Source organism: Sphaerodactylus townsendi, linkage group LG08 (genome assembly GCF_021028975.2).
Source record: "Sphaerodactylus townsendi isolate TG3544 linkage group LG08, MPM_Stown_v2.3, whole genome shotgun sequence".
NCBI lineage: Eukaryota > Metazoa > Chordata > Lepidosauria > Squamata > Sphaerodactylidae > Sphaerodactylus > Sphaerodactylus townsendi.
This window is the reverse complement of record NC_059432.1, coordinates 20010970-20034663: the sequence shown is the minus strand read 5'-3', so window position 1 is coordinate 20034663 and position 23694 is coordinate 20010970. Positions and strand designations below refer to the sequence as shown.

Sequence of the window (23694 nt, the reverse complement as noted above, 5' to 3'; positions counted from 1 at the left end):
GATATTTTATACACTGGAAGAAATAAAATCTGAGTGTTGATTTGGGACCGACAAGATAACATTGCATCTCATTCAGATGTTGTGCTCGAGCATTGCAGTTTGCCAGCATGTGTTTGCTCACTGACAACTAAACACGCTTCAAAAAAGTTGACAATACTCAAATGCCGAAAATTCGCCAAGCATCTGAAATTGCCTTATGAGTGCCTCTCCTCTGCAAGGAACTAATTGCCTCTATATCTGATTTACAGAGTGGCCTGACTCCACTGCACCTGGCGGCTCAAGAAGACAGAGTAAACGTAGCCGAGGTCCTTGTTAACCAAGGTGCAGTTGTGGATGCACCGACCAAGGTATGTTTGAACATGCATCCTGTCCAGGTGTTTCTGTAGGAAAAGAGAATCTACTGAGAAAAACAAACAAAAAACCCTTCTCAATTTGGAAATTATTTCTTGCTAGCTTCAGCAGTGCCAATAACATATGCACAGACACACAGCCTCCACCAAAAAAGAGCATTCACACCCTCTTAACAAATTAGCACAAGAAAGGAATGTGTATGTGCTCCCGGGCTCTAGAAATGGCTCCAGAGAACTCTGGCATCACCTCCCACCTTCTCAAATACAATATTTTTCAGTGGAGCCAGTGCATATATACCGCAACAAATCTTAAATTCTGATGTGTGGTTCTCTTCAACTTTGTCACTTGAGGACTGCAGCCTCAAGGGATGACAGGCCTGTGCAGATGAATCGTCATGCATCTACCACCGCAGGCAAAGGTGACTAAAGAGATCCTTCCCAGTTATCAGACAATCTATATTGGAAGGTGACAACAGACCTAATGCTTCTCATAGGGAACAATGTCTGTGGTGACTGTTCCCAGAATATTGCAGGGAACTGAGAACCTCTTGAATGCTGGACTTGTTTTCCTAAGACAATCTGGAGTTGATATATTGAGCAGTGACTCTACCTGAAGCATCCAGGTGTGAGGCAAGGGAATAGAGACTCTGGAGCCCCCAGCCCAGACTGCTAGCCCATTACCAAGATACAGTTTACTTAAGTTGTTTCAGAAATGCATTTTTTTGTTTCTTGATTCATGAAATCTTATATATGGGATAACAGGGAGGGTGTATATGATAAGATTGTATGAGGCCCAGAGACGGTCTTCTTGGCTTCTGTCCACCTGAGGTGCCATGGGAGCAGCCCCTTATTTCCCACCCTACCTTTGGACAGTAAAGGGAATGAGGCCACTAGACAAAGGTTCTTTTCTTTTTATCCAGCTAATTCACATTTGCCATCCAGCAGGGCTTTTTTCTCCCCCTTCAGAACGGAAAGTACATGGGGGACATGCATGCTTCTTCTCATGTGTTCTAATGTAGCTGTTCTAACGTAGCTACTCATCTGCTCTATTGTAGCTGATTGCAATGTGCATCCTAAGTTCTTTGCAACACCTCTCCCACTGACTGGGATATAAGGACTCGGAGATCTCCATTCCAGTTTGTATCTGATAAAGGAAGCTTTTGACTCTCGAAAGCTTATATCCTGAAAATATTATTGGTCTTTAAGGTGCTCCTGGGCTCGAACCTCACTCTTCTGCATGCATCTTTGTTGCTCTTTGGTTTCTGTGTATCAGGAAGGACTTGAAAGTGTTCCCGCCTGGTCCTCAACAGTAGGCCCAGCACTGGGGTGATCTGGTTAGGGACAGAGACAATGGCTCTGGCTTTGACAGTTTAGCAAACAGGAGAGCCAAGCCCATCTAGCCTGACTTTGGAATGAAAGAGCTGTCAAACACTTAACTGCAGCAGTGGAAAAAAGCTCTCTACGGTAATAATTACTTGCCCTTGTCGTCTTATCAAAGGTTAGGAAGCAGATTACTGGCTCATAAGCTCAGTGACACTGCTGTTTCCTTGCAGTAGCAAAATCCTGAGATGGAGAGAGAGAACAACTTAGTCATGCCAGTTGACTCCACATTTAGCTGAGATTGAACTATCCTGGTCTGTTTTGTGACTGTTACTACCATGAGTCAACTCTGGCTCTCTCTCTCTCTCTCTGTAGGCTGGAATTTGTAAGCAGCTAATTTGAAGCTTAATGTTTGTTTACTGCTTTTATACACCTTTCCCCCCATTGGGGACCCAAAGCAGCTTACATCATTTTCTTTCCTCCATTTTATCCTCAAATAACTATCCTGTCAGGAAGGCAAGACAGAGAATGTGTGACTGGCCGAGACAGAGTGTTTGACAGACTCACCCAGCAGGTTTTCATGGTAGAGTGGGGATTTGAGGGACCCTCAAATTGTGAGCTGAAAACTATAAAATCTATAATGAAATGACTATATCTATTATAGTATACACAAAAAATGTTTTTTTTAAAAAAACACGGGTACTGGAATACAGGCTACACATTAAGAATCAGTACGAATGAATACTGGAATACAGGCTACACATTAAGAATCAGTACGAATGAAGTCTATAAAATTATGCATGGCGTAGAAAATGTTGACAGAGAGAAATTTTTCTCTCTTTCTCACAATACTAGAACCAGGGGGCATACATTGAAAATGCTGGGGGGAAGAATTAGGACTAATAAAAGGAAACACTTCTTCACGCAACGTGTGATTGGTGTTTGGAATATGCTGCCACAGGAGGTGGTGATGGCCACTAACCTGGATAGCCTGGGATGAAAGACTCTTGCTCTCACAGGTGAAACAGAGGCAGATCCAGTATTTAAGGTAATGCACCAGGCCCTGGTTTCAAGTAGATGCTGTCTGGTTTCCATAGACAGAGCAGCATAAAGCACCGAATGAGGCAAGTCAAGTGCTTTATAAAGGAAATTAGATTGAATGCATTCGATGTCCCAGCTCCATGCCTGTCTCCAGAGTGGAATGCCATAGAGAAGCTGTGGGCACACTAATGGCTTTATTCGTATGGGTAAACCATTCTGCTCTAAAATGGAAATTTAGACCTATGTATTTGAATAACGTAACCTGTTCTAGGGCCACACCATTGAGGACTCCATTGAGGACTAGGGCCACACCATTGAGGAGTAGGGCCACACCATTGAGGACACCATTGAGGCCACACCATTGAGGACTGTAGTGCGGAAAGCCCCTAAGAGTGCATACAACTGAGCTGCCAAGCTTTTAATTGATTAATTAGTAGCAGATTTTAAGTGGTGAGGCAGAAACCTATGTAGACCTATGCATTTGAATAACGTAACCTGTTCTAGGGCCACACCATTGAGGACTCTTGAGGGACTCCATGTGCTAGTAAAAGACATGATCTTGGACTTAGCTTAATTGAGAGTCAAGTTGTTGATGTTGCAGTACTCAGCACAGCAGGAGAGGAGATGCTTAAGACAAACTCTGGTTTGGGAGAGCAAGATTGTATCATCTGCATAAAGTAAGATAGGGGCTCTCATCTTCCTAATGAGAGTCTACTTTTTGCAGGGTAGACAACAAATCATTAAGAAAGAGGTTGAATAGTGTGGGAGCCAATACACACCCTTGTTTGACCCCTCTTTCTGTTGGAATCTTGGGTTAGTGTACTTAACTTGACAAAAAGGGTTGCTGTGGAGAGCCATTATCAGAGAAAGCAATCTTTTGTCCATATCCAACCCCATAGATCTCTAGAAACAGAGTCAAAAGCTGCCTTAAGGTCAAGAAAGGCAGCATAAAGTTTTGATTTGTTTTGGGGGGGGTTTTTTGGTATATTTATAGATCAGGGTGTTCAGGACTAAACAATGATCCAGGGCAGCCTAACCTTGTATAAATCCAATCTGTTCTGGGCCAATTATATTGTTCTCTGAAATCCATTTCAGCAACTTGTCAAGCAGATGTTTTGCATACAACTTCACCGTGATTGAGGGATGACTTATTGGATGATAATTTACTGGGTGTGTGTTGTCCCCTTTCTTGAAGATTGGAACTATAACTGCCCCTGTCCATGCAGCAGATATAATTCCAGAATTATCAACAAAAGGAAATAGATGTGCCAAAACAGGAGCCCAACAGTCTGCAAATGTTTTAAATAACTCTGGAGGGAGAGAATCAGGACTGTGTGATCTGTTACACTTAAGCTGGTCAACAAACTCCCTCACTTCTGCTATGGAAACAGGTGGCCATTGGGGTGCTCTCTCGATTGATGTAAAATCACTTGCTTTTGAAGCAGCAGAATCATCTCTGAAAAGCTCTCTGAAATAGTTGCACCATTTATCACAGTTGATTCTAATAGGTAAAAAGATAGGCTGACCAAACGTCCCGCTTTTGACAGGACAGTCCCGCCTTCAAACAATTTGTCCTGCGGTTTATTTCAATTGTCCCGATTTTTGGAAGGCTGCTGCACTGCCTTCTGGGGCGCAAGGCAGTGCAGCAGCCTCCCGTCTTGGCCTTGACATGAGACAAACCTTCTCAGAGGTGCTGCCGGGTTTCCGCCCTATCTGACCGAGGCTTGGCAACGGCTTACAACCTCAAAAGGCTGTCTTGCTCTTCTTAGAACTCTTGTGACCTCCACTCCCCTACCCGTCTGTCCCAGTTCACAAAGTTGACCATCTGGTCACCTTATAAAATGACAATATATAATAATTAAGATTGGTGAAGTACTGTGAAATCTTTCAGGCTGCACAGAGTTCTTAGAAAGGATAGGTTAATAATGGCTTCAGTTTTAATGCCTTGAGTGCAGAACAGGGAGCACAAGTCACTTGTACTTCCTATTGCCTGTGCTGCTTCACGCATGTCAATGCCATTGAGTTTCAACTGAATCATAGCGACTCCCCAGTAAAGGGCTTTCAAGGCAAGCAAGGGGTGGTTTGCTGTTGCCTTTCTCTGCAGTGTCTTCCCTGCTTCACTTCTGAGATCTGACGCGATTGGGTTGTATCCTGCTGCCTTCCCTCCCAGTTTGTGCTTGTTTACATCAGACAAAATAGATACAGACAGCTTCTGCCTTGGACAGCCAGGCCTCTCACTGTGGTGATGGAGACCCCTCAACATGTTAATCTTCCTGTTCCACAAAGACATTACCAGTGCAATCTATTCATTTCAGTGGGCTTAGACTAGAGTAACTCTCCTTAGGATTGCACTGTAAATGTATTATCTTTTATTTTGGAAGAGCGAAGTAGCACCAGCATTTATTGTCATTAATTTGTACCTTTTTTTGCATCCATTCCCACTGGAACTTTGCCACGCAGACTTGATACTTCTTATCTGGTTGGTGAGCTTTTACTGTGTGCAGGTTTCGCATTTCCTTTGTTCAGAATCTGGATTTGTTCCAAGGAATATGAATAACACTAAGTATGGGGATAAACCAAGTTTAATCACCACGGCCCCATCTGCCTATACATTGTTGGCCATTGGGTAAACAATAAAATTAGTCAATCAACATTCCTCGATTAGATTGTCGTCACAGATTGTTTAATATGAGTTTGTGGCTCCTTTTGTTGGCATTTCTTAGATTTTAGCAGTTCTACCGTGGTTATGAGGACACTGGTTGTCATTTTCTGCTGTTGTACACCTGTTTGGATGCTTTGGCAGAACTGAGATAGATAAATTTCTGAATGAATGGAACTCATTTCTCATGTTGTATCCTTTACTGCTTACCTCTCTGAAGAGTCTTGCTGGGGAAGGAGCTTCTCTAATCAGACTCCATCATAGACATAAATGACCAAATGCCAACCTCCCCTCTTTTCCTTTTGTTTCTACGTATATGGAGTCCTTATTTTGAGTTTATGGTCTCTGGAAGCAGAAGAGCCTTCAGTCTGATTGGGGGCCCAGGTAACACTCTGCTTGCTTAAGTCTCAGGGTCCAGTAGGAGTGACATAAATAGCTTGAGGGTCAACCTGGAAGGCAAGAGATAACAGTAAGCCTTTAGGATTCATAATACCAGCTCCAAGCAGAGCGTGTCACTGAAAGGCCAAGTGCTAGTTTTATTGCACATTTCTGTATGGTGTCAATATTTAGTTTTCCAGGGATCTTTGGAACAGTTTGTTCGGAGCGTAACAAAAAATATGAAGACAGATAGGAGCCACCTATTACTGCAGCAATATCGACGCTATAGCATAAACTGACTCGCTGAGAAGTTTCTGCCAGAAATATACAGCAATCAGAGTTCCATGGGAGCAATAATAGCAAAATTTTTATTGCTGCTTGCAGCTGAGACGTGTCCTTGGGCATATCCAGAGCCTGTCTGGATGAGTGTGATTTATGTCTCTTGAACTTAGTTCTTCAGGGTCTCAGGTAGATTTTTTTTTCTTTCTGAGATCACATAAAACCAGAAATAAATATTCCTGCTAACAAATGTTCTCAGAATCCAACTATATGTTATGATTGCCACAGGGATCTACAATCACCTTGTGACAGATTTCTCACCACTGTTTCATAGCTACATATATATATATATACAGAGAGAGAGAGAGAGATGCATTATGTTGGGGTTTTCTCCATCCATAAGCCTCTTCAATGGTGTGGAAAATCTTGATGGAAAAACAGGATGGCTTTGACTCAGTTTCCATGATCTGGGAGCCAGAAATGTATTTTGCCATGTAAATTGACCTTTCATAAAATCAGGCTCTGTAATGATAAATACCAAGATTATCCAATTAATTGGACATGTTCTAAGGCTTAGCTTAAGGTAAACTACATGTCCCAGTTAAAAAATCTCATGTGGCACAAATAATTTTACTCTATACAACCTTTCAAACACTCCAGCATGGTGTAGTGGTTAAGAGCAAGTGGATTCTAATCTGGTGGATTCTAACCAGGTTCGATTCCCCACTCCTCCACCTGAGTGGCAGAAGCTTATCTGGTGATCCAGATGTGTTTCCGAACTCCTACATTCCTGCTGGGTGACCTTGTGCTAATCACAGTTCATTTAGAACTCTCTCAGTCCAACTTTCATCACAAGGTGTCTGTTGTGGGGAGAGGAAGGGAAAGGCACTTGTAAGCCACCTTGAGTCTCCTTACAGGAGAGAAAGGTGGGGCATAAATCCAAACTACTACTACTACTACTACTCTTCCTCCTCCTCCTCCTCCTCCTCCTCCTCCTCCTCCTCCTCCTCCTCCTCCTCCTCCTCCTCCTCTTCTTCTTCTTCTTCTTCCTCCTCCTCCTCCTCCTCCACTCCTCCTCCTCCTCCTCCTCCTCCTGCGGGTCTTTCACTATAGCCACTCCAAGTCTAAGGAATGGATTTGCAGTAGATACTGGGACACGGACCTCAGTGTTAATGTATGGGAAAGAATGTAAAGCTTTTCTTTTGCAGAAACCTTTTGAGAACAAGTTTGACTCCAGATTCATTCTGGTTCTCGAAGTTATGTCTTTTAAAATTTGTTGTGTCTCTGGATGTGTTCTGAAGGCAGCCTTGTATCAATGCCTGGATGGGAAACCACCTGGGAAACTGGGTATGCTTCCATAGGTTCCGAGATGGAGTAAGGCAGGATATAATATAAATAACATGAGTTTATATTTTGTATTAGTCTGAAGCCACCTTAAACTAGAATAGGGCTGTAAATCATTCAAAGAAGATTTTTTAGACTTTTTTCCCAGATGAGTTACAATCCCACAGGGAACTGAATGCATTCTGAATCAATTAATATAAACCTGAAAATCCAGTACATCTAGACCTAGTAAAAGTCGGTGGCATTTCTGTGTACTGTCAGTATCCCCCGGCTGTTCTCCTTTACCCATGGGGCTTGCCGTTCCTTAACTTGAGAGAGGGAGGACAGGATCAGATGATTGCCAGAGGATTAAAAACTGCATTGTTAAAAATCCTTAGGATTGTCTGAGCATAAATTCTTTATTTACTTGGATAAAGCAGCTACATTTCAAGATGATTATGTCAGCGATTGCTGAGTGAGCACCCAAATCAAAGGCTTCTAAATACATGTCTATATGCTGTATTCTTGCATGTGTGTAATATGTGGCATTTTTGATCTCCTTTAAAGATTAATGTCTTTAAAGAACCCTGACCAGTAAATCCAGGAAGCTGTGCAAAAATTGCCTATCCTGCTACCCACCCTTGTTTGGCTGGGCAAAGGAAGAATCTGCCAGTTGGCATCTTCCCCAAAATCTTCACAGGATACACATCTGCATAGAAGTCAAGAAATGAATGTAAACAAAGGTGCCTGCCAAACAGGAAGCAATTTGGCACAGACGTTGCATAGCCCTAAGTGGGAATCAAAGGATATCTTTCTTTAGTTCTGATGAAGCAGACAGCCTGGGAAATTCGTTTTTCGTCTTGCTGATCTGACGCAGCAAAGCCGTTGCAGGTGCTGGTCAACTCTGCTCTTAATAGAGACGAGCGTCTTCCCCTGAAACCCACAAAGCGGCCTGTAGTGTCACGTGTGATCAGCCTCTTCCTTTCTGACAGTCGTTTTGCATTGTACAGGACACAGTCACTGATGAAGCATGACATGACATGACCGTGAGGAACCGGAGGCTTAAGAATGTGCCCTTCGGAGCAGCCCAGTGCCAATTCAGTATGCCAGTAATGGAAGGGTCAGAGTTCAGGACTGAAGTTTATTGCTTTACTCTAAGCTTGGCAGGTGCTGGTATTGCTGTGGGGTGGAGCTCTGGATTCCTGAAGGGAAGAGCTGAAACGGTCGCTCTGCCGGCAGCAGGGAGCTCACCTTTCACCTTATTTTTCAATGGGTAAAACTGTTGTTTAATCTATAGACCACTGTTTCTCAAAGAGAGCCATACATTTTTTTTCTGAATTAAAGATAGAAATAGACCTAATTCTTAAGCCCAAGAATACATTCTACAATGCTTTCCAAAATAAACTGTCTGCCCTTAAGAGGAGCCCCACCCGCTGTGTTTCTGCATGAGTCACTGTCCTGGGCAGATAATTCTGGTGCATCTCTCCGTTAGGAGCACTTCAAATGATCTAATCACAACTGATGCCAAGATGGTGCAGAATGATCCACCCCCAGTGGGAGAGTAGCTGGAATGAAGCAAGGTTAGAGCAGCAAATCATTTGGAGGATCAGCAGGCAGCCTCCACTGAGGATCATTATTTAAGGCTTACCGAGGTCTTGATTTATTTCCTCAGTTCTTTGTGGCTCTCAGTTTGGAAATGACAGCTTTCCTACCAGCTGGGAAACCAGGTGTCTACCTTGCGGAGCTTCAAAAGGCAGCAGAGGCAAAGCTACAAGGGAGGGGGGCGTATGTTGCACCGGGCGCTCGCCTGCGGGGGGGGGGGCGCAAAAATTCAGGTTTGTGTTTTTTTGTATTTTTAGTGTTTTTTCATTTTTCGGTCTGCAGGGGGCGCAGTTTTTAGGCTAGTGGGGTCTGCAACCTGAAGCTCTCCAGATGTTCGTGGAATACAAATCCCACCAGCCCCTGCCAATTGCCATGTTGGCAGAGGCTGATGGGATTTGTAGTCCATGAACATCTGCAGAGCCGCAGGTTGCAGACCCCTGGGCTGCTAGCAGCACCAAAATTTCAGGGTATCTTTAGGAGACTCTCCTGATGATACCACCCAGCTTTAGTGAGGTTTGGTTCAGGGGGTCCAAAGTTATGGACTCCCAAAGGGGGAGATGAAGGCTACACCTTTGAGAGGTGTAGAGGAAGGGTGGGGAGGGAGGAATCCTTTTGGGGGGGATAAAAGGAACACAGCGGAGAAGGCCAGTGGGGAAGGAAAGGAAGGAGAGAGTTGAGAAGGGTGCAAGAGTGTAAACTGCTTGCCATTAACGTCTGCCTGCTGGAAATGGCTGACCTTCTTTGCTCCATGGGTGAACTGCTGTGCGGGTAAAGGAGCAGCAGTGGCATAGGAGGTTAAGAGCTCGTGTATCTAATCTGGAGGAACCGGGTTTGATTCCCAGCTCTGCCGCTTGAGCTGTGGAGGCTTATCTGGGGAATTCAGATTAGCCTGTGCACTCCCACACACGCCAGCTGGGTGACCTTGGGCTAGTCACAGCTTTTCAGAGCTCTCTCAGCCCCACCCACCTCACAGGGTGTTTGTTGTGAGGGCGGAAGGGCAAGGAGATTGTAAGCCCCTTTGAGTCTCCTATAGGAGAGAAAGGGGGGATATAAATCCAAACTCTTCTTCTCTTCTTCTAAAAAGGGATGTTCTGACTCCAAGTTCCTTAGAAGAAAGGTAGGATACCAATGTGATACATTAGATGATGAGGTGATAAATACCAAGACATGTACTTATTTTTAATTATTTGCAAAAGCTGTATACAGCTTTTCTGCCCTTACAAGGCAACTAACAGTTTAAAACATGTGAAATAAAATCACACTGCATGTCATTTTTGCACTGCTGGGACGGGGTGTGGACATGCTGCCTGGTTCACGCATCTGCGTTGACAATGATGGCATGCAGCATCAAGTGACAACTTGTGCATTTGTCTAGCGCATTTTTATCCCAATGCAAACCGTTCTCCTTTCCTCACAACAACCCAGTGAAGTAGCTTGAAGGGCTCCTTCATCCTAAGGTAGGATGGTGGTGTAAAATGCTGTCAAGTTGCAGTTGACTTATGGCAGTGGTGGCGAACCTTTGGCACTCCAGATGTTATGGACTACAATTCCCATCAACCCCTGCCCGCATGGCCAATTGGGTTTTCAAGGCATGAGATGTTCAGGAGTAGTTTGTCATTGCCTGTCTCCATATGGGCTGAGATAGTTCTGAGAGAACTATGGGCAGCCCATGGTCACCCAGCAGGCTTCATGTGGAGGAGTGGGGAATCAAACCCAGTTCTTCAGATTAGAGTCAGCCGCTATTAACAACTATACCAGGCTGGCTTTCTATATAGGCTTAATCATTTATTATTAAAATGTTGATATTTTCTGCTTTTTATAAAGGGAAGCACAATGAAGGCTGCATGTGCAGAGGTGTAGCAAGGGGGAGAAACGTCCAGTCCTCTGCCCCATGCCACCCCTGGAACACCCTTGCCACACCCACACAGGGGCACGGTGCATCACGCCCCCCCCCCGCCCCCTTGGAACTATGCCTCTGAGCGTGTGCATTGATATTTGCAGAGCTGTCAGAAAGAGTGGAGCGTTTCCCACTATTATTCCCACTAATAAATAATATTTGCAAAGCCAGCAGTGGTTCATGGGGCTGTGATTATGAAAGTGGTGTGGTCTGGGTATCTGATGCTCTTCTGCATAGGAAGAAATATCCAGTTACCTTGACCTTCTGCTGAACTGTGTCCTTCATGCATTCTCAACTTGACTCTACTAAGTAAGCATGTTTCTTAACAGGGGTGGTGGGGGAGAGATAATGTGGTCTTGATGCAGGCTGGTGAGGCAGGAAGGGATCATGACTTTGAGGATTATATGCTGGTACCTGTCACCACCCAAACTCCTGATAGTACTGAAACTGCTTTCCAGAGCAACGAGCAACAACCTAAGTATATTAAGAGCAGAGGCGTGTAAACATGGATGGTCCGGGACAAGTGTTCCCGGCGCCACCTTGTGGTGGGCGCAAAATTGCAGGTGGTTCTAGTGGCTTCTTTTCATTTTTCAGGGTTTTTTCCCATTTTGGCTCCGCTGTGGCAGTTTCTAGGCTAGCAGTACCTAAACTATCTGACTATGACAGGATTCTCCCGATGATAATACCTAGAAGCTGAAAGTTAAGTGAACACTTAGGTTCAGCGGACCCTAAAATAAGTGACCCCATACTCCATGGCTCAATGGGGATTAATAGTAAACGGGGCTTACAATGAAAGTATTTTGAGGTCCTAACTTTAATCCTGAATCCAAACCTACCTAAACCAGTAAATATATGATAGTCTCTGAGGACGAATGAGCCTGGTGCAGTTTGTTGGGGTCTGACCCCCAAAGCCCACTTCCATTGCTCATAATAATGTAGTGATGGGGCTACCTTATGGTCCATAACTTTAGCTTCCTGAACCAAACTTCACTAAACCTGGGTGGCTTAATCAGGAGAGTCTTCAAGACAACCTAAAAGTTTGGTACTGTTAGCTTAAACATTATTCTGACAGGCACCCCCTAAATTCTTCTTTCTCTCAGAGGTTCTTTTAAATCCACCTCCTTTGGAGGATTTAAAGGGAGAATCTACAAATGGAACAAAACATTAAAAGTGCATTAAGTTGGAAGGCTTTCAAAACCAGATTCAACTGGTAGTTGTGGGATTTGCGCTGTGTAGTCAGGTCTGAGTTGTGATCTTGTTCCTAAGATTTTCTGCATCTGTAGGCCAGTACTCAAAGGTATCAAGAAGTGGAGAGAGAAAGCCCTGCTGGCAGAGAAGGCTGGCTACAGCTATATGACTCTCTGTGATACACCTCTGAAAATACCAGCCACAGATGCAGGCAGTGAAACATGAAATGATACACTCCAGAATTACTGGCCACACAGCCCAGAAAATCCCATTAATAATCACACATTGAAAATACGCCAAGCTGTGTGGGGACCGCACCCTGCCAGCACTTTCAATGCCGCTTAAAGAGGGAGCCCAGAGGTCCCCGGCGTGGGATTTGTGGGTGAGGAATTTGGTTTCAGTAGCCAGCCATGATTGGGTGCAGGATAGCTGCTCTCTCAGGTGACTCTGCCTCAAAAAAATAGCATCACTTTCAATGTTGTTTAAACCAGTTTGAGCCCTGTGGGTGTGGCCTGATTTGTGTAAGGGGCCATGTTTCTATAAATGCAAATGGTGACTTTGAGACACCTGTGTGCAAAAGGTTAATGTAGGAGGGATAAAGCGAACCTGATTGGCCCCTGAAGCCCATCTATCCTGAAGTACCTCGATTAAGAGGAATGGAGAGCACTTGGAGAAGGAACTTTCCCCCCCTGTAAAGTTGTCCCTTTACTCAATGTCTATGATCTCCATCTGATCCATTTTGCAAATGGGACTCTCTTGTGTGTTGGAGTCAGACAGCCCGGATATGAAGTGGAGTGTTCCTGAACTGCCATGGGAACTTTTCCCCAGTTGGAACTCGATACCACCAGCCAAGGATGGTATGACTTGCTTCTGAAAGGGTTTGAGCTGCCCTCCCTGTTTGGGCTGCCCTTCTCGTCTTGTCGTGAAAAAATGGACAAGGAAATGTCAAAGCTTTGTTTCTTGATCGCAATTTTTATTGTGTTTTGATGCGGAGGGGATTGACAGGAAGACTTCCCCACCACCTAGATTTAGGGGTAGGAACCTGGCTTTTCCAGATGCCAGGAACTAGAATTACTCCCATCAGCTCCCCACCAGCATGGCCACAATCTTCACATGCTGGGACAGATAGCTGATGGGAATTGTAGTTCCTGAACAACTGGAGAGCCGCAGGTTCCCTACCCCTGACCTAGGGGGACATATGGGGTCAAATGTCCCTAAATGCAGCCATTTAGTCATGTGGGGGATGGAAAATCGCTCCCCACACCCCTCCTCCTTCCCCACATGGTTGGGGACAGCAGCCATCCATACAGGGGTGCCCCCCCCCCCCCCGAAAACTCAGATTTTACACCAGGCTACATTTTTTTCTAGATACGCCTCTGGGGATTGGTTTGGCTTTTGTCGTCTTTAGGATGACATAGGCATTGCACCTAAATAGATGGAGACATTTATTTGCAGTGGTAGACGTGCTTCTAGAGAGTGTGTGATAAACTGTGAAGTTCTTATGAGAGGTCCTTATGAGGAAAGCAACCGGAGTGATGTGGCGTTTCCTCTGCTGTGTCCTGTATTCAGACAATCTAGATCCAGTACAGTGGGCACAGTGAAAACACTGTTCTCCATCAATGGTGTCGCAATGGTCTAATATGGGTAAATAAAGCCAAGGTTCCCAGAGACTCATTGCAGTCACATGTTGTTTGTAGTGTTTTATTCTAGCTGTAAGAAGCAGAATTGGCTCCTTAAAGGAAGTGCCCCTAGCTAAGTAGAACGTGCAATGGGAAAAGCAAACAACCACAAAATCCAACTTGGCTTCACTTTCCTTAAGGGTTCTGACTGATCTTCTCCTAGACTGCGCAGTGGGATTTCTGGGGCACAGAAAGTTCTGAGAGTGATAGAACTAATTACCCGCTGTTGTTAGGGAGGGCAAACGCTTATTCCCAAAGGCATCCTCTCCCCCAGTCTGGCTCCAGGTATTAAAGGAGATAGCAGAAATGCCCACCCACGTAGTTGACCGGTCATTCTCCTGGGATTACAACTAATCTCCAGACAACTGAGAACAATTCTTCTAAGCTAGTGACAGTGTTGGAGGGTGGATGGGATGGTATCACATTCCCACAGGGTTTTCTGCTCTCCCCAAATTCTGTCCTCCTCAAGTACCACCCTTAGATTTCCAGGAATTTCCCAAACTGTAGTTGGTGAGATTGTGAATAATCCCGCAGCATGGGAGACCCATGGACTATCTCCCGACTGAATTGCAGGTGAGGGAGGATGCATAATTTAATTGGAGCATTGGAAAGACTGGTATAAATGAACAAATAAAGAAATGGGTAGATGCCTTTTTCTCCGCACAGCTACAACTGGATTGAGCTGCTGCTGTTTGTTGCAGACGTATTGAATTACCACTTGAAAAGTGTGTTAATTTTCCCTTACTCCTTTGTTTTTGTCTGTGTTTACTTCCAGATGGGATACACTCCAAGTTAGCACATGTTGGCTGCCACTATGGAAACATCAAAATAGTGAATTTCCTTCTGCAGCAGTTTGCAAAAGTGAATGCCAAAACAAAGGTGAGAAGCCTTTTTCTTATGGACACTTCTCCACTCCATTCCCAAATAACTGTGGCTTTGTAAGGGGATGGGAGGAAATCCCCTTTAAAATTCCTTAATTTTTTTTTCATTGCTTTGCTCCCATTTAGAACGGTTACACCCCCCTTCATCAAGCAGCACAACAGGGACATACCTCCATATAATCCAACGTCTCTTGTTCCAGAGATAGGCATGACGCCCAACGAGAGCTCAACTGTGGTAGGGTCTCGATGCAACAGGAACTTTATTCTTGGCAGTGGTTTTGGGTAAAAGCATAGTCATGCTTTCCCTCTGATGATGCTATTCCACTATGACTGATGATGTTGCTTTTGTAGAAGGCTGGTGGGAAAAGTGTGGGAGTATACACACACACACACACACACACACACACACACACACGTACACTATTGCACCGCAGAAGTGTAACAGTCATATATCTTTGCTGGCAGCAATAACTAAATGAAAACACACCAGGATTTCTTTAGCATGTCCTATTCAGCAAATCTGTTCCCAGTTCTCCTTGTTTCTGAGGACAACAACTCTTAGCAGTGCCCTGGTTCTGCTCTGGATCCACATATGCATGGACTGTAAGGCTAATAAGTGCTTAAACACTGCCTATTTCAGGCCCACCCAGCCCACAACTGTTACAAAGGTGGTTTCTGCACAGCACACTAATAACTTGTGTAACTCATTATTAATGAACCTGTTTTCCCCTGTTTGCCTGCACACTGGAGATTTCACCCGTCCAGGAAGCAATTGCAAACAGTCCAGGTTGCTGTCGTTACAGACCCATGGGCTGATGACACATCACAACATTTGTTAGGCAGGCTGTGTTTCCAGGTGGTTTGCCATTGCCTTTACCCCCAGCTTTAATCTTGTTAGATGTACCCATATAAACCTATGTTATATTGTACATTCTGTGGGCAGGCAAGGCATTTCAAACATTGGGAGTCATGACCAGGAAGCAGTGAAGGATCCTAGAGTTGCCATATGCACTTAGCACTCTGTTTGCCGCAGAAAATGCTAGTGCATAACCATGGAAAATACAATTGCCAAAAAAAGGACCACGACACTATGCTCCTTCCTCAACTCCTTGGGTGGAGGAATGCTGTCTATTAATAACTAAAGTGAATAAACAAACCTTACCTTGGGAACTGTAGTTTTGTGAGGAGACATGGGGAAATTTTAACCAAGTTGCAGTCTCTAGGTTTCTTGGGTGGGTGTTGTGACTATTCAAGTGGTATAAAGCTGCTACAGGTGGTATGAAGTTGTGATATGCAAGTGGTATAAAACTCGAGTTTCCAGGTCTCCCCGGCCACCAGGAGCCAAATTCAGACTTGTGTTTTTTGAAAAATCACATTTCATCACTTTCTGTTCTGCATCATGTTCCATCCAGGTTATCCCTAATTTGATAACCTGGGACTAGTTTGGAGAGGAGACGTCTGAGGGGGGATATGATTGAAGTCTATAAAATTATGCATGGGGTAGAAAATGCTGACAGAGAGAAATTTCTCTCTTTCTCCACAAATAATTAGAACCAGGGAGCATACATTTCAGAAAATGCTGGGGGAAGAATTAGAACCACAAAAGGGAAACTTTTTTTTCACGCAACGCAGATTGGTGTTTAGAATATGCTACACAGGAGGAGGTGGTGATGGCCTACTAACCTGGATAGCTTTAAAAAGGCCAATGACAGATTTTATGGAGGAGAAGTCGCATCTATAGCTACCAATCTTGATCCTCCTTGATCTGAGATTGCAATTGCCTTAGCAGACCAGGTGCTCAGGAGCGGCAGCAGCAGAAGGCCATTGCTTTCACATCCTGCATGTGAGCTCCCAAAGGCACCTGGTGGAGTCCCTTTCATAGTAGCAGAATGCTGGATTAGATGGACTCTGGTCTGATCCAGCAGGCTTGTTCTTATGTTCTTAGTTCTTATGACAATTGGCTCTGCAGCTTGTTTGTACACGATAGTTACAAATTAAGCGTTAGCATTTGCCCTGATGGACTAAGCTGTAAAGGGAGACAGCTTTCGCAAGTCCCTACACAAACCATTATCTCCCCACTGGAGTGTCAGCTGCTCACAGTGGTTTTTGAGCTCTTATTGAGACATGTTTTCAGGAATGATAGCAAACTGCGTGAGCTCTCTCCTAGCTATCTGCTGAGCATGAGGTCCTGCTCATCATGATAAGTTTTGATGAACTTCTCTGTTGTTTAGAATGGGAACACTGCGCTTGCTATTGCCAAACGACTGGGCTACATCTCAGTGGTTGACACTCTGAAGGTCGTGACGGAAGAGACCATGACCACAATTGTAAGTATGGCTCGATTCCGGTACTAAATATGACACCAACTTTTCCTCTGACGAAGGCATTTTTCTCTGAACGCAATGGGAATATACGGGTCTGCTCAGTGTAGACCAGTCCTGGGCAACTTGCTTCATGACTGTTTTGCACAGAGCTTTTTCCCAGCCTGAAAATCTCTCAGTTTTTTTTCCTCAGAAAGAATATTCTAGAACTCATTATTACAGAAACAAGCTTGAACAGAAGGAAGAAAACTTTCCAATAAACTCTCTAGTCCCGAGAAAACTGCCAGCCTCTGATCTAGGCAAACAGCCACACAACATCTGACACGATTTCTGGTTTAGCCGCTAGTATGTAAGCCAGCCTTTATTTATACAGGCCCCAAAGTAGTACATAAAAGAAATGCAAGAGGACAGCACAGCTGCATATTTTAAATCTAACAAATGAAAATTCCCTTCAGGCAAATAATACATGCTGCCATGAATATATTTTTCGAGACCCGCAGCTGGAGATGGGCTGCAGACATAGCTGCAATGATGAAGTCCAGTATATAGAATCAAGGAGTTGGAAGAGACCCCAAGAACCATCAAGTCCAGCCTCCTGCAATGCAGGAACACACAGTCAAAGCACTCCTGTCAGGTGGCCACTGGCTTAATGCCCATTGGGCAAGCTGGGCAGCTGCCCAGGGCATCACCTTGTGGGGGGCATCAAAATGCTGGGTTCGTTTTTGGGTATTTTAGTGGTTTTCCAGTTTTGGCCTGCAGGTGGCGCAGTTTTATTAGCACTGTGGGCCTTCAGCGTATCATCAGGAGACTGTCCCATAGCAGCACTTCCAAAGTTTATGAGGTTCAGGGAGTCCAAAGTTATGGACTTCAGCGGGGTGCTCCCTATTCCCATTGTTTCCAATGGGAGCTAATAGGAGATGGGGGCTACAGTTTTGAGGGTCCATAACTTTGGCCCCCCTGAACCAAACTGCACCAAACTTGGGGGGTATCATTAGGGCAGTCTCCTGATGAGACCCTGAAAGCTTTGAGACTGTGCTCTGTGAAATGTGTCCCCACAGCCTGCAACCCCATTGACAGCAAATGCAGAAAACTCAATGCAGAACAAAGATTCTTGGGCAAATTTCTAGGATGTTCCTGCAGGGGGTGCATTTTGATGCACGGGCACCAAAATTTCAGGTATCATTTGAGATGATGGCACCCCCAAGTTTGGTGCAGTTTGTCTAGGGGCCAAAGTTATGGACTCCTCAAAACTGTAGCCCCCATCTCCTATTAGCTCCCCATTGGAAACAATGGGGATGGGGTACCCCCTTTGGGAGTCCATAACTTTGGACCCCTTGAACCAAACCTCACCAAACTTGGGGAGTAGCATAAGGACAGTCCCCTGATGATATGCTGAAATTCTGGTGCTGATATGTCTAAAGATGCACCCCCTACAAGCACCAATGTCCTGGTGCAAAAAGAAATTTGGTCATGGTGGAGTGGCCGCCCATGGCGGGGGGGCATCCAACTCAGGTTTTGCCCAGGGCTACAGTTTGCCCAGGGCTGCCTTGTTACGCCCCTGCAGGTGGCCATCCAGACTCTCTTTAAAAACTTCCAAAGAAGGAAACTCCACCCCACCCCGAGGGAGTGCATCCCATTGTCAAACAGCCCTTCCTGTCAGGAGGTTTTTCCTGATGTTTAGGTGGCATCTCTTTTCCTTCACTTTGAGCCCGTTACTCTGTGCCCTAGTTTCTGGAGCAGCAGAAAACACGCTTGCTCCTTCACCAACAAGACATCCCTTCAGATATTAAAACATGGCTACCGTGTCACCCCTTAACCTTCTCTTCACCAAACTTCCCTCGTCATGCTTTCTCAATCCACAAGAGCTTTGTTGCTGTGCTATGAGTGCTTAGGTACCACGAACCGGGGTTTGGAGAGGGTCAGGCTACAGAATTTTCTAAGGGAAATCATAAGAGGAGTCAAGGTTTAGCATGTGTGGCCTTGTATGTGACACTTCACGTTCATTTTCAGGTAACAATAAAAGTATCGATGTATTGTCGAAGGCTTTCAATGTCGATCAGGTGTTAAGCAGTTAAATGGTATGCCTTCGATGCCGCTTCTGCATCTGTGGCTGGCATCTTCTGAGGATCATCTGAAGATGCCAGCCACAGATGCAGGCGAAACGTCAGGAGAGAATGCTGCTAGAACACGGCCATACAGCCCGGAAAACAGACAGCACCCCAATAAAAGTATCGTTTAGACGTCATAGCAGTATTGTTGTCGCCAACTCCAGCATGGGAAATACCTTGAGATTTGGGGCAGTGCCTGGGGAAAACAGAGACTGGGAAGGGGCCGGAGATCAGCAGGGATAAGAGGCCATTTCTGAAACTCATTTTTTCCAAGGAAACTGATCTCTGCAGTCTGGACATCAGTTGTAATCCTGGGAGAACTCCAGTCCTCAGCTAAAGATCAATAATCCTAAGCAATGTTACGGGTTCTGATTTCCAAAGTTTCATCCTGATAATAGTATTGCTGCTCTGACGCACAAAGAGGACTGGTTATCGCATGACTTGGGACTATTTCATAGGTCCTTCTGACCAGATCATCGCACCTGATGCGGGTTTGGTGACCCCTGCATGAGGGGAAATCCATGCCTTGGCCCTCATGCCTGTGATGGGTTAGGTTTATGGTGTAGAATTTTGCACTCAGATGTTAGGACATTCCCATCAGCCCCTGTCAGCATGGCCAATTGGCTATGGTGGCAGGGGCTGATGGGAATTGTCGTCCATAACATCTGGAGTGCCAAAGGTTTGCCACCACTGTAGCTAGGCCTTTAAGCAACAGAGCGACACTTTGGGATGGCCCTGTGGAAAAACTAACACTCCCCCCCCCACACACACACCACTTGCTGCAAAGTTCAAAAGGCATCTTGTTACCCAGTCAGCACGAAGGAATCTGCTGTAAAACTGCTGCATCCTGCAACTTTCGGAGCTGAAACTCACTTCAAGCAGATAAGCAAATTCTAGTGTAAATTAAAGGCAGCTAAAACTGATTGCTGGGAAACAATCCCAATTTGCTTGCTATCTGCTTGCCACACCTATGGGACTGTTTACTTTGGTAATACAAGTAAATGTGGAACAAGTCTGGGAGCTTAAACTCATCCAGACCACCCAGGGAAAGATAAATTGTCATTTGCTGTTGAGCATTTTAGATTAGTCCCAAGATACGGATCTTCTTTAATTTTTTGGCAACAGGAAAAAACCTTGTGATTTTGTAATGTAGAAATTGTATTTTTCCTTTCAGTCTTCTATTTTGTTTGTCATTTTGTTTGAATTTTGTTTTGAGCTTGTCTTCAACCAAGCATTTGCAGGGAGGAAATTCTAAATTAAACATTACATTCCTTTCTTATTCCTGTGTTTTTAAGTAAAAGAATGAACCGCAAGCACCACTAGTCTCAGTACAAACATTGCTTTAGCTGTGAACTCAGAGCTAAGCGACACAGAACACCAGGAGGTCTATGAATAGAATTACCTGCTCTTCTTTAAACATCAGGCACACTGAGACTCAATTCCAACCAGGACTGTAAAATAATGGAGGGGATTTAAACTGTCTCCTCCCCACCCCCTCCAGTTCTATTTTCCTAACCTGAAATAGCACCTGAAAGTTGTTGTTTGTGCCGTGGTGGGATGAACACACAGTATCAGTCTCTGTAAGGTAGCAACAGTTCCACAGCAGAGTTTTGGATTGAAAAAACGATTCAGGAGGCAGACTTAATCCTTTCCTGGGGCTGCCGTTTTAATTGAAATTTCACATACACATACAGGAAGAAGCGGACTTTATTTACAGTCAATGACCAGATATATTACAAATCTCCAAAATATCTACAACAAAACAAGAATGCAGATCTCTCTCCCGTATTCCAGCACTATCCATCTGTATATCATTATACTTTGTAAACACACCGAACGGCATAAAAATACTAAACAAAACAAATATGTCTAAGGGGGATACCATATTCAGATCATTTTTTCTTTTTCATAATGAAAAGACAGAATTTTGCTACCCATTTAGTAATGTTCTCCTTCTTATCTTGTAATAGTTTTTCACAACAAACTTTATCAGAACAATATGTCATTTTTACACATACAGGGTGGCAGTTCCATGCCCACGATTCCCAGTCTCTTGTATAGCTGACCCTTTCGTCTTTTTGTCGAAATATCAACAAAATAATATGGTCCCATCCTTCTTTTAAGAAACTACTGGAACAATGCATACGTGCATCACTATGAGTACCCAAGGGAAAGTAAATGTAAATACGGCGTGTGACTAACATTGGTTCTTTCGTACAAAATGCTATTGGTAGTTTCAGTCTGAAAGGATGTCTCGTGGTCATTTGCAGACGGTCACGGAAAAACACAAAATGAATGTCCCCGAAACGATGAACGAAGTTTTGGATCTGTCTGATGACGAAGGTAGGATTCAGTGGTGCTTCTGCTTATTTTTTTTTTTCATGGTTCGTTGCAGCATGATTTAATGGAAAACATCGTTGTTGTTCCGTTTTTTTTTAAAATTAACTTAATGTTTTGTCCACTTAAACTGTGCAGTTCGTAAAGCGAATGCCCCTGAAATTCTCAGTGATGGCGAATATATGTCAGATGGTGAAGAAGGTATTTCCCAAAAAAAATTTTTTTGTATTGCAGTGACCTCTGCTCCTCAACTTTTCCAGTTGCTGCCTTAACACGACCGATCCGTGCTGCATGTACACTACCACCGTAGGGCGCTGTTACATCTCCGATTAAATCAACCAACCAAGTTGATTTTTTCTGTCAGCTGACTATTTCTTTGGATGTCTCCCCGGCTTAACTCGCTGAGAAGGTCCTGTGTCGCACGGTGGCACTGAGGTGACATCTGAGTTTGTGTTACAGAAGAGCATCCTTGCTGCCCTTTTAGATTATTTTTTTGCTTCCTGTGATAATAGGGAGTTTGATTCAAAGATGCAAGAGTAAGGCTGCCGACACTAGTGGAACAGTGCTTATGCCGGTGGGTGAGACAGTTCATGCTGGTCCCTCTCCAACCCTCACGTCACCATCCATACTATTAATGAGTACTTGGTGGCCCCAGGAGCAGAATTTGGGTGGGTTTTTAGGCTCCAGTGGGACACAACAAAGTCTGATACTCTTCTTGTGGCCCTTTGGATCCAGTCAAGGGGGAACTAGTCAACAACAACAACAACAACAACAACTTTTATTTGGCATTTAAAAATAGGTTCTAGAGCGTTGCCAGACATTTTTGAAATAAAAATCAAGAGTACATTCAAAACGCAGACAGGAAGACTATATATAGCAATATACATTACTTAGAAAGTTCTGTCACTTGTAAAAAAATTTTTGCTACTTTTTCCAAGAGCATGACATCTGTATTGTTTAACAGAAGCTCCACAACAGAACAGTCACTTTCAGATTTGTCTAGGGCCAGCCTGGGAGAGAAATTCCTAATGCCCACATATCTCGGACAGTCAAGAATAATGTAAGCAAGAGTCTCCACTTGATTTTACAGCGGACAAACCCGATCCTGAGAGGGATGGATAAGTAAATCTACCCTTTGTAATGGCCGATGCGAAGGTATTGGATCTGGCCCTTGTGATAATCCATCTCTGTTGGGGTTCAGTTAATAATTCAAGATATTTGGCTATGTGCCCCTGTTCCGGTATTATTCCGACAGAGAGGAACTAGTCCATGACGTTCTCCTCGCCCTGGAGTCGGGCTGCCTGGTTCAGATACTGTTCTGTCCCCTGCACCTTTATAGCATTTTACAGAAAATATCATGCAACTTGGTTCAGTTTCTTCTGTCACTGGGAAAAGCTGCATCTCATTAAATTCTTCCTCCTATGCAGCACTGAAAGGTGTGACCTTTGGTTAAGGGATGGTGGTTTTTATAACAATGGGAATGCCAAAATCAATATCACTTCTATAGAACCAAGTCTGGACATTTTGCTAGAAAGGACTAAATCTATCTTGTATAACTGTTGTATAACCTGATAGACTATTGGATTGCAATTCGTAAACTTGACAAATTCATGAGTCAAAAAATCCCCTAATGGCCGACATATAGTTTGCTTTTATCTGGTGCGCCATTGTCTACATGTACTTTTTAATTTATATAACCTCCCCCCCCCGCCCCCGCCCGGCAATGAAACAACTGATTTTTAAAAGAAAGGTAGAGGAACCTTTTCAGGGTCTGTTCCTATGGCAACCACTCTCAAAGTGCCGAGATCTCAGCAATAACAGCACTTATTATGGGTGGAAATAGATTAGTGGCAATTTCATAAGGTGCTGTTTCATGCCAGGTTCAATTGCGAGACCTTGTAGCTCAATATTTTCTTTGAAGGACAGCAGCTCTGACATGCCTCTGGCAGAGGACTTTCTGAGCCCATATACCTGGGACTTTTAACTGGAATTTTAAGGATTTGAACTTGGGACCTTAAATATATGCTCTTCCAATGAACAATAATAATAAATACGAGTCTCTGAACTTAGTTGACTGGATGACCTGACAAAATACCACCCTGAGATAACTGATGAATTTCAGTAAAAAGCATCACCAGTACATGGCCGTGTACATGCAGCAGACTTTTCTTTCGCTAACCTTCCTTATTAATTCTCTTCGCAGTAGTTGTGCTTCGGTGCACACTGTACTTTTCATAATTACTGCAATTACCGAGGATAACCCTCTGATTTTTCTTCCAGACCTTTCTCTACTATTTTAATAAAATGCCATTAACCTTCCTAGGGCATTCT

At 44.2% G+C, this 23694-nt stretch overlaps 1 protein-coding gene across 19 annotated transcripts in view; it reads left to right on the top strand.

Annotated features, from left to right (window-relative positions):
• The first annotated feature begins 252 nt into the window (after positions 1-252).
• Positions 253-23694, top strand: part of ANK3 (ankyrin 3) — a 129753-nt gene continuing 106311 nt past the window's right edge. For 13 of the 19 annotated variants that reach the window (XM_048505104.1, XM_048505094.1, XM_048505105.1 and 10 more), the window contains exons 1-6: positions 253-347; positions 14492-14595; positions 14724-14832; positions 16829-16924; positions 21297-21369; positions 21502-21564. In XM_048505104.1, coding sequence (XP_048361061.1) covers positions 14582-14595; positions 14724-14832; positions 16829-16924; positions 21297-21369; positions 21502-21564 — 355 coding nt within the window. In that variant the 5' untranslated portion in view covers positions 253-347; positions 14492-14581. The remainder of the gene's footprint in view (positions 348-14491; positions 14596-14723; positions 14833-16828; positions 16925-21296; positions 21370-21501; positions 21565-23694) is intronic. The other 6 variants (XM_048505111.1, XM_048505109.1, XM_048505107.1 and 3 more) reach the window with 1 other exon arrangement.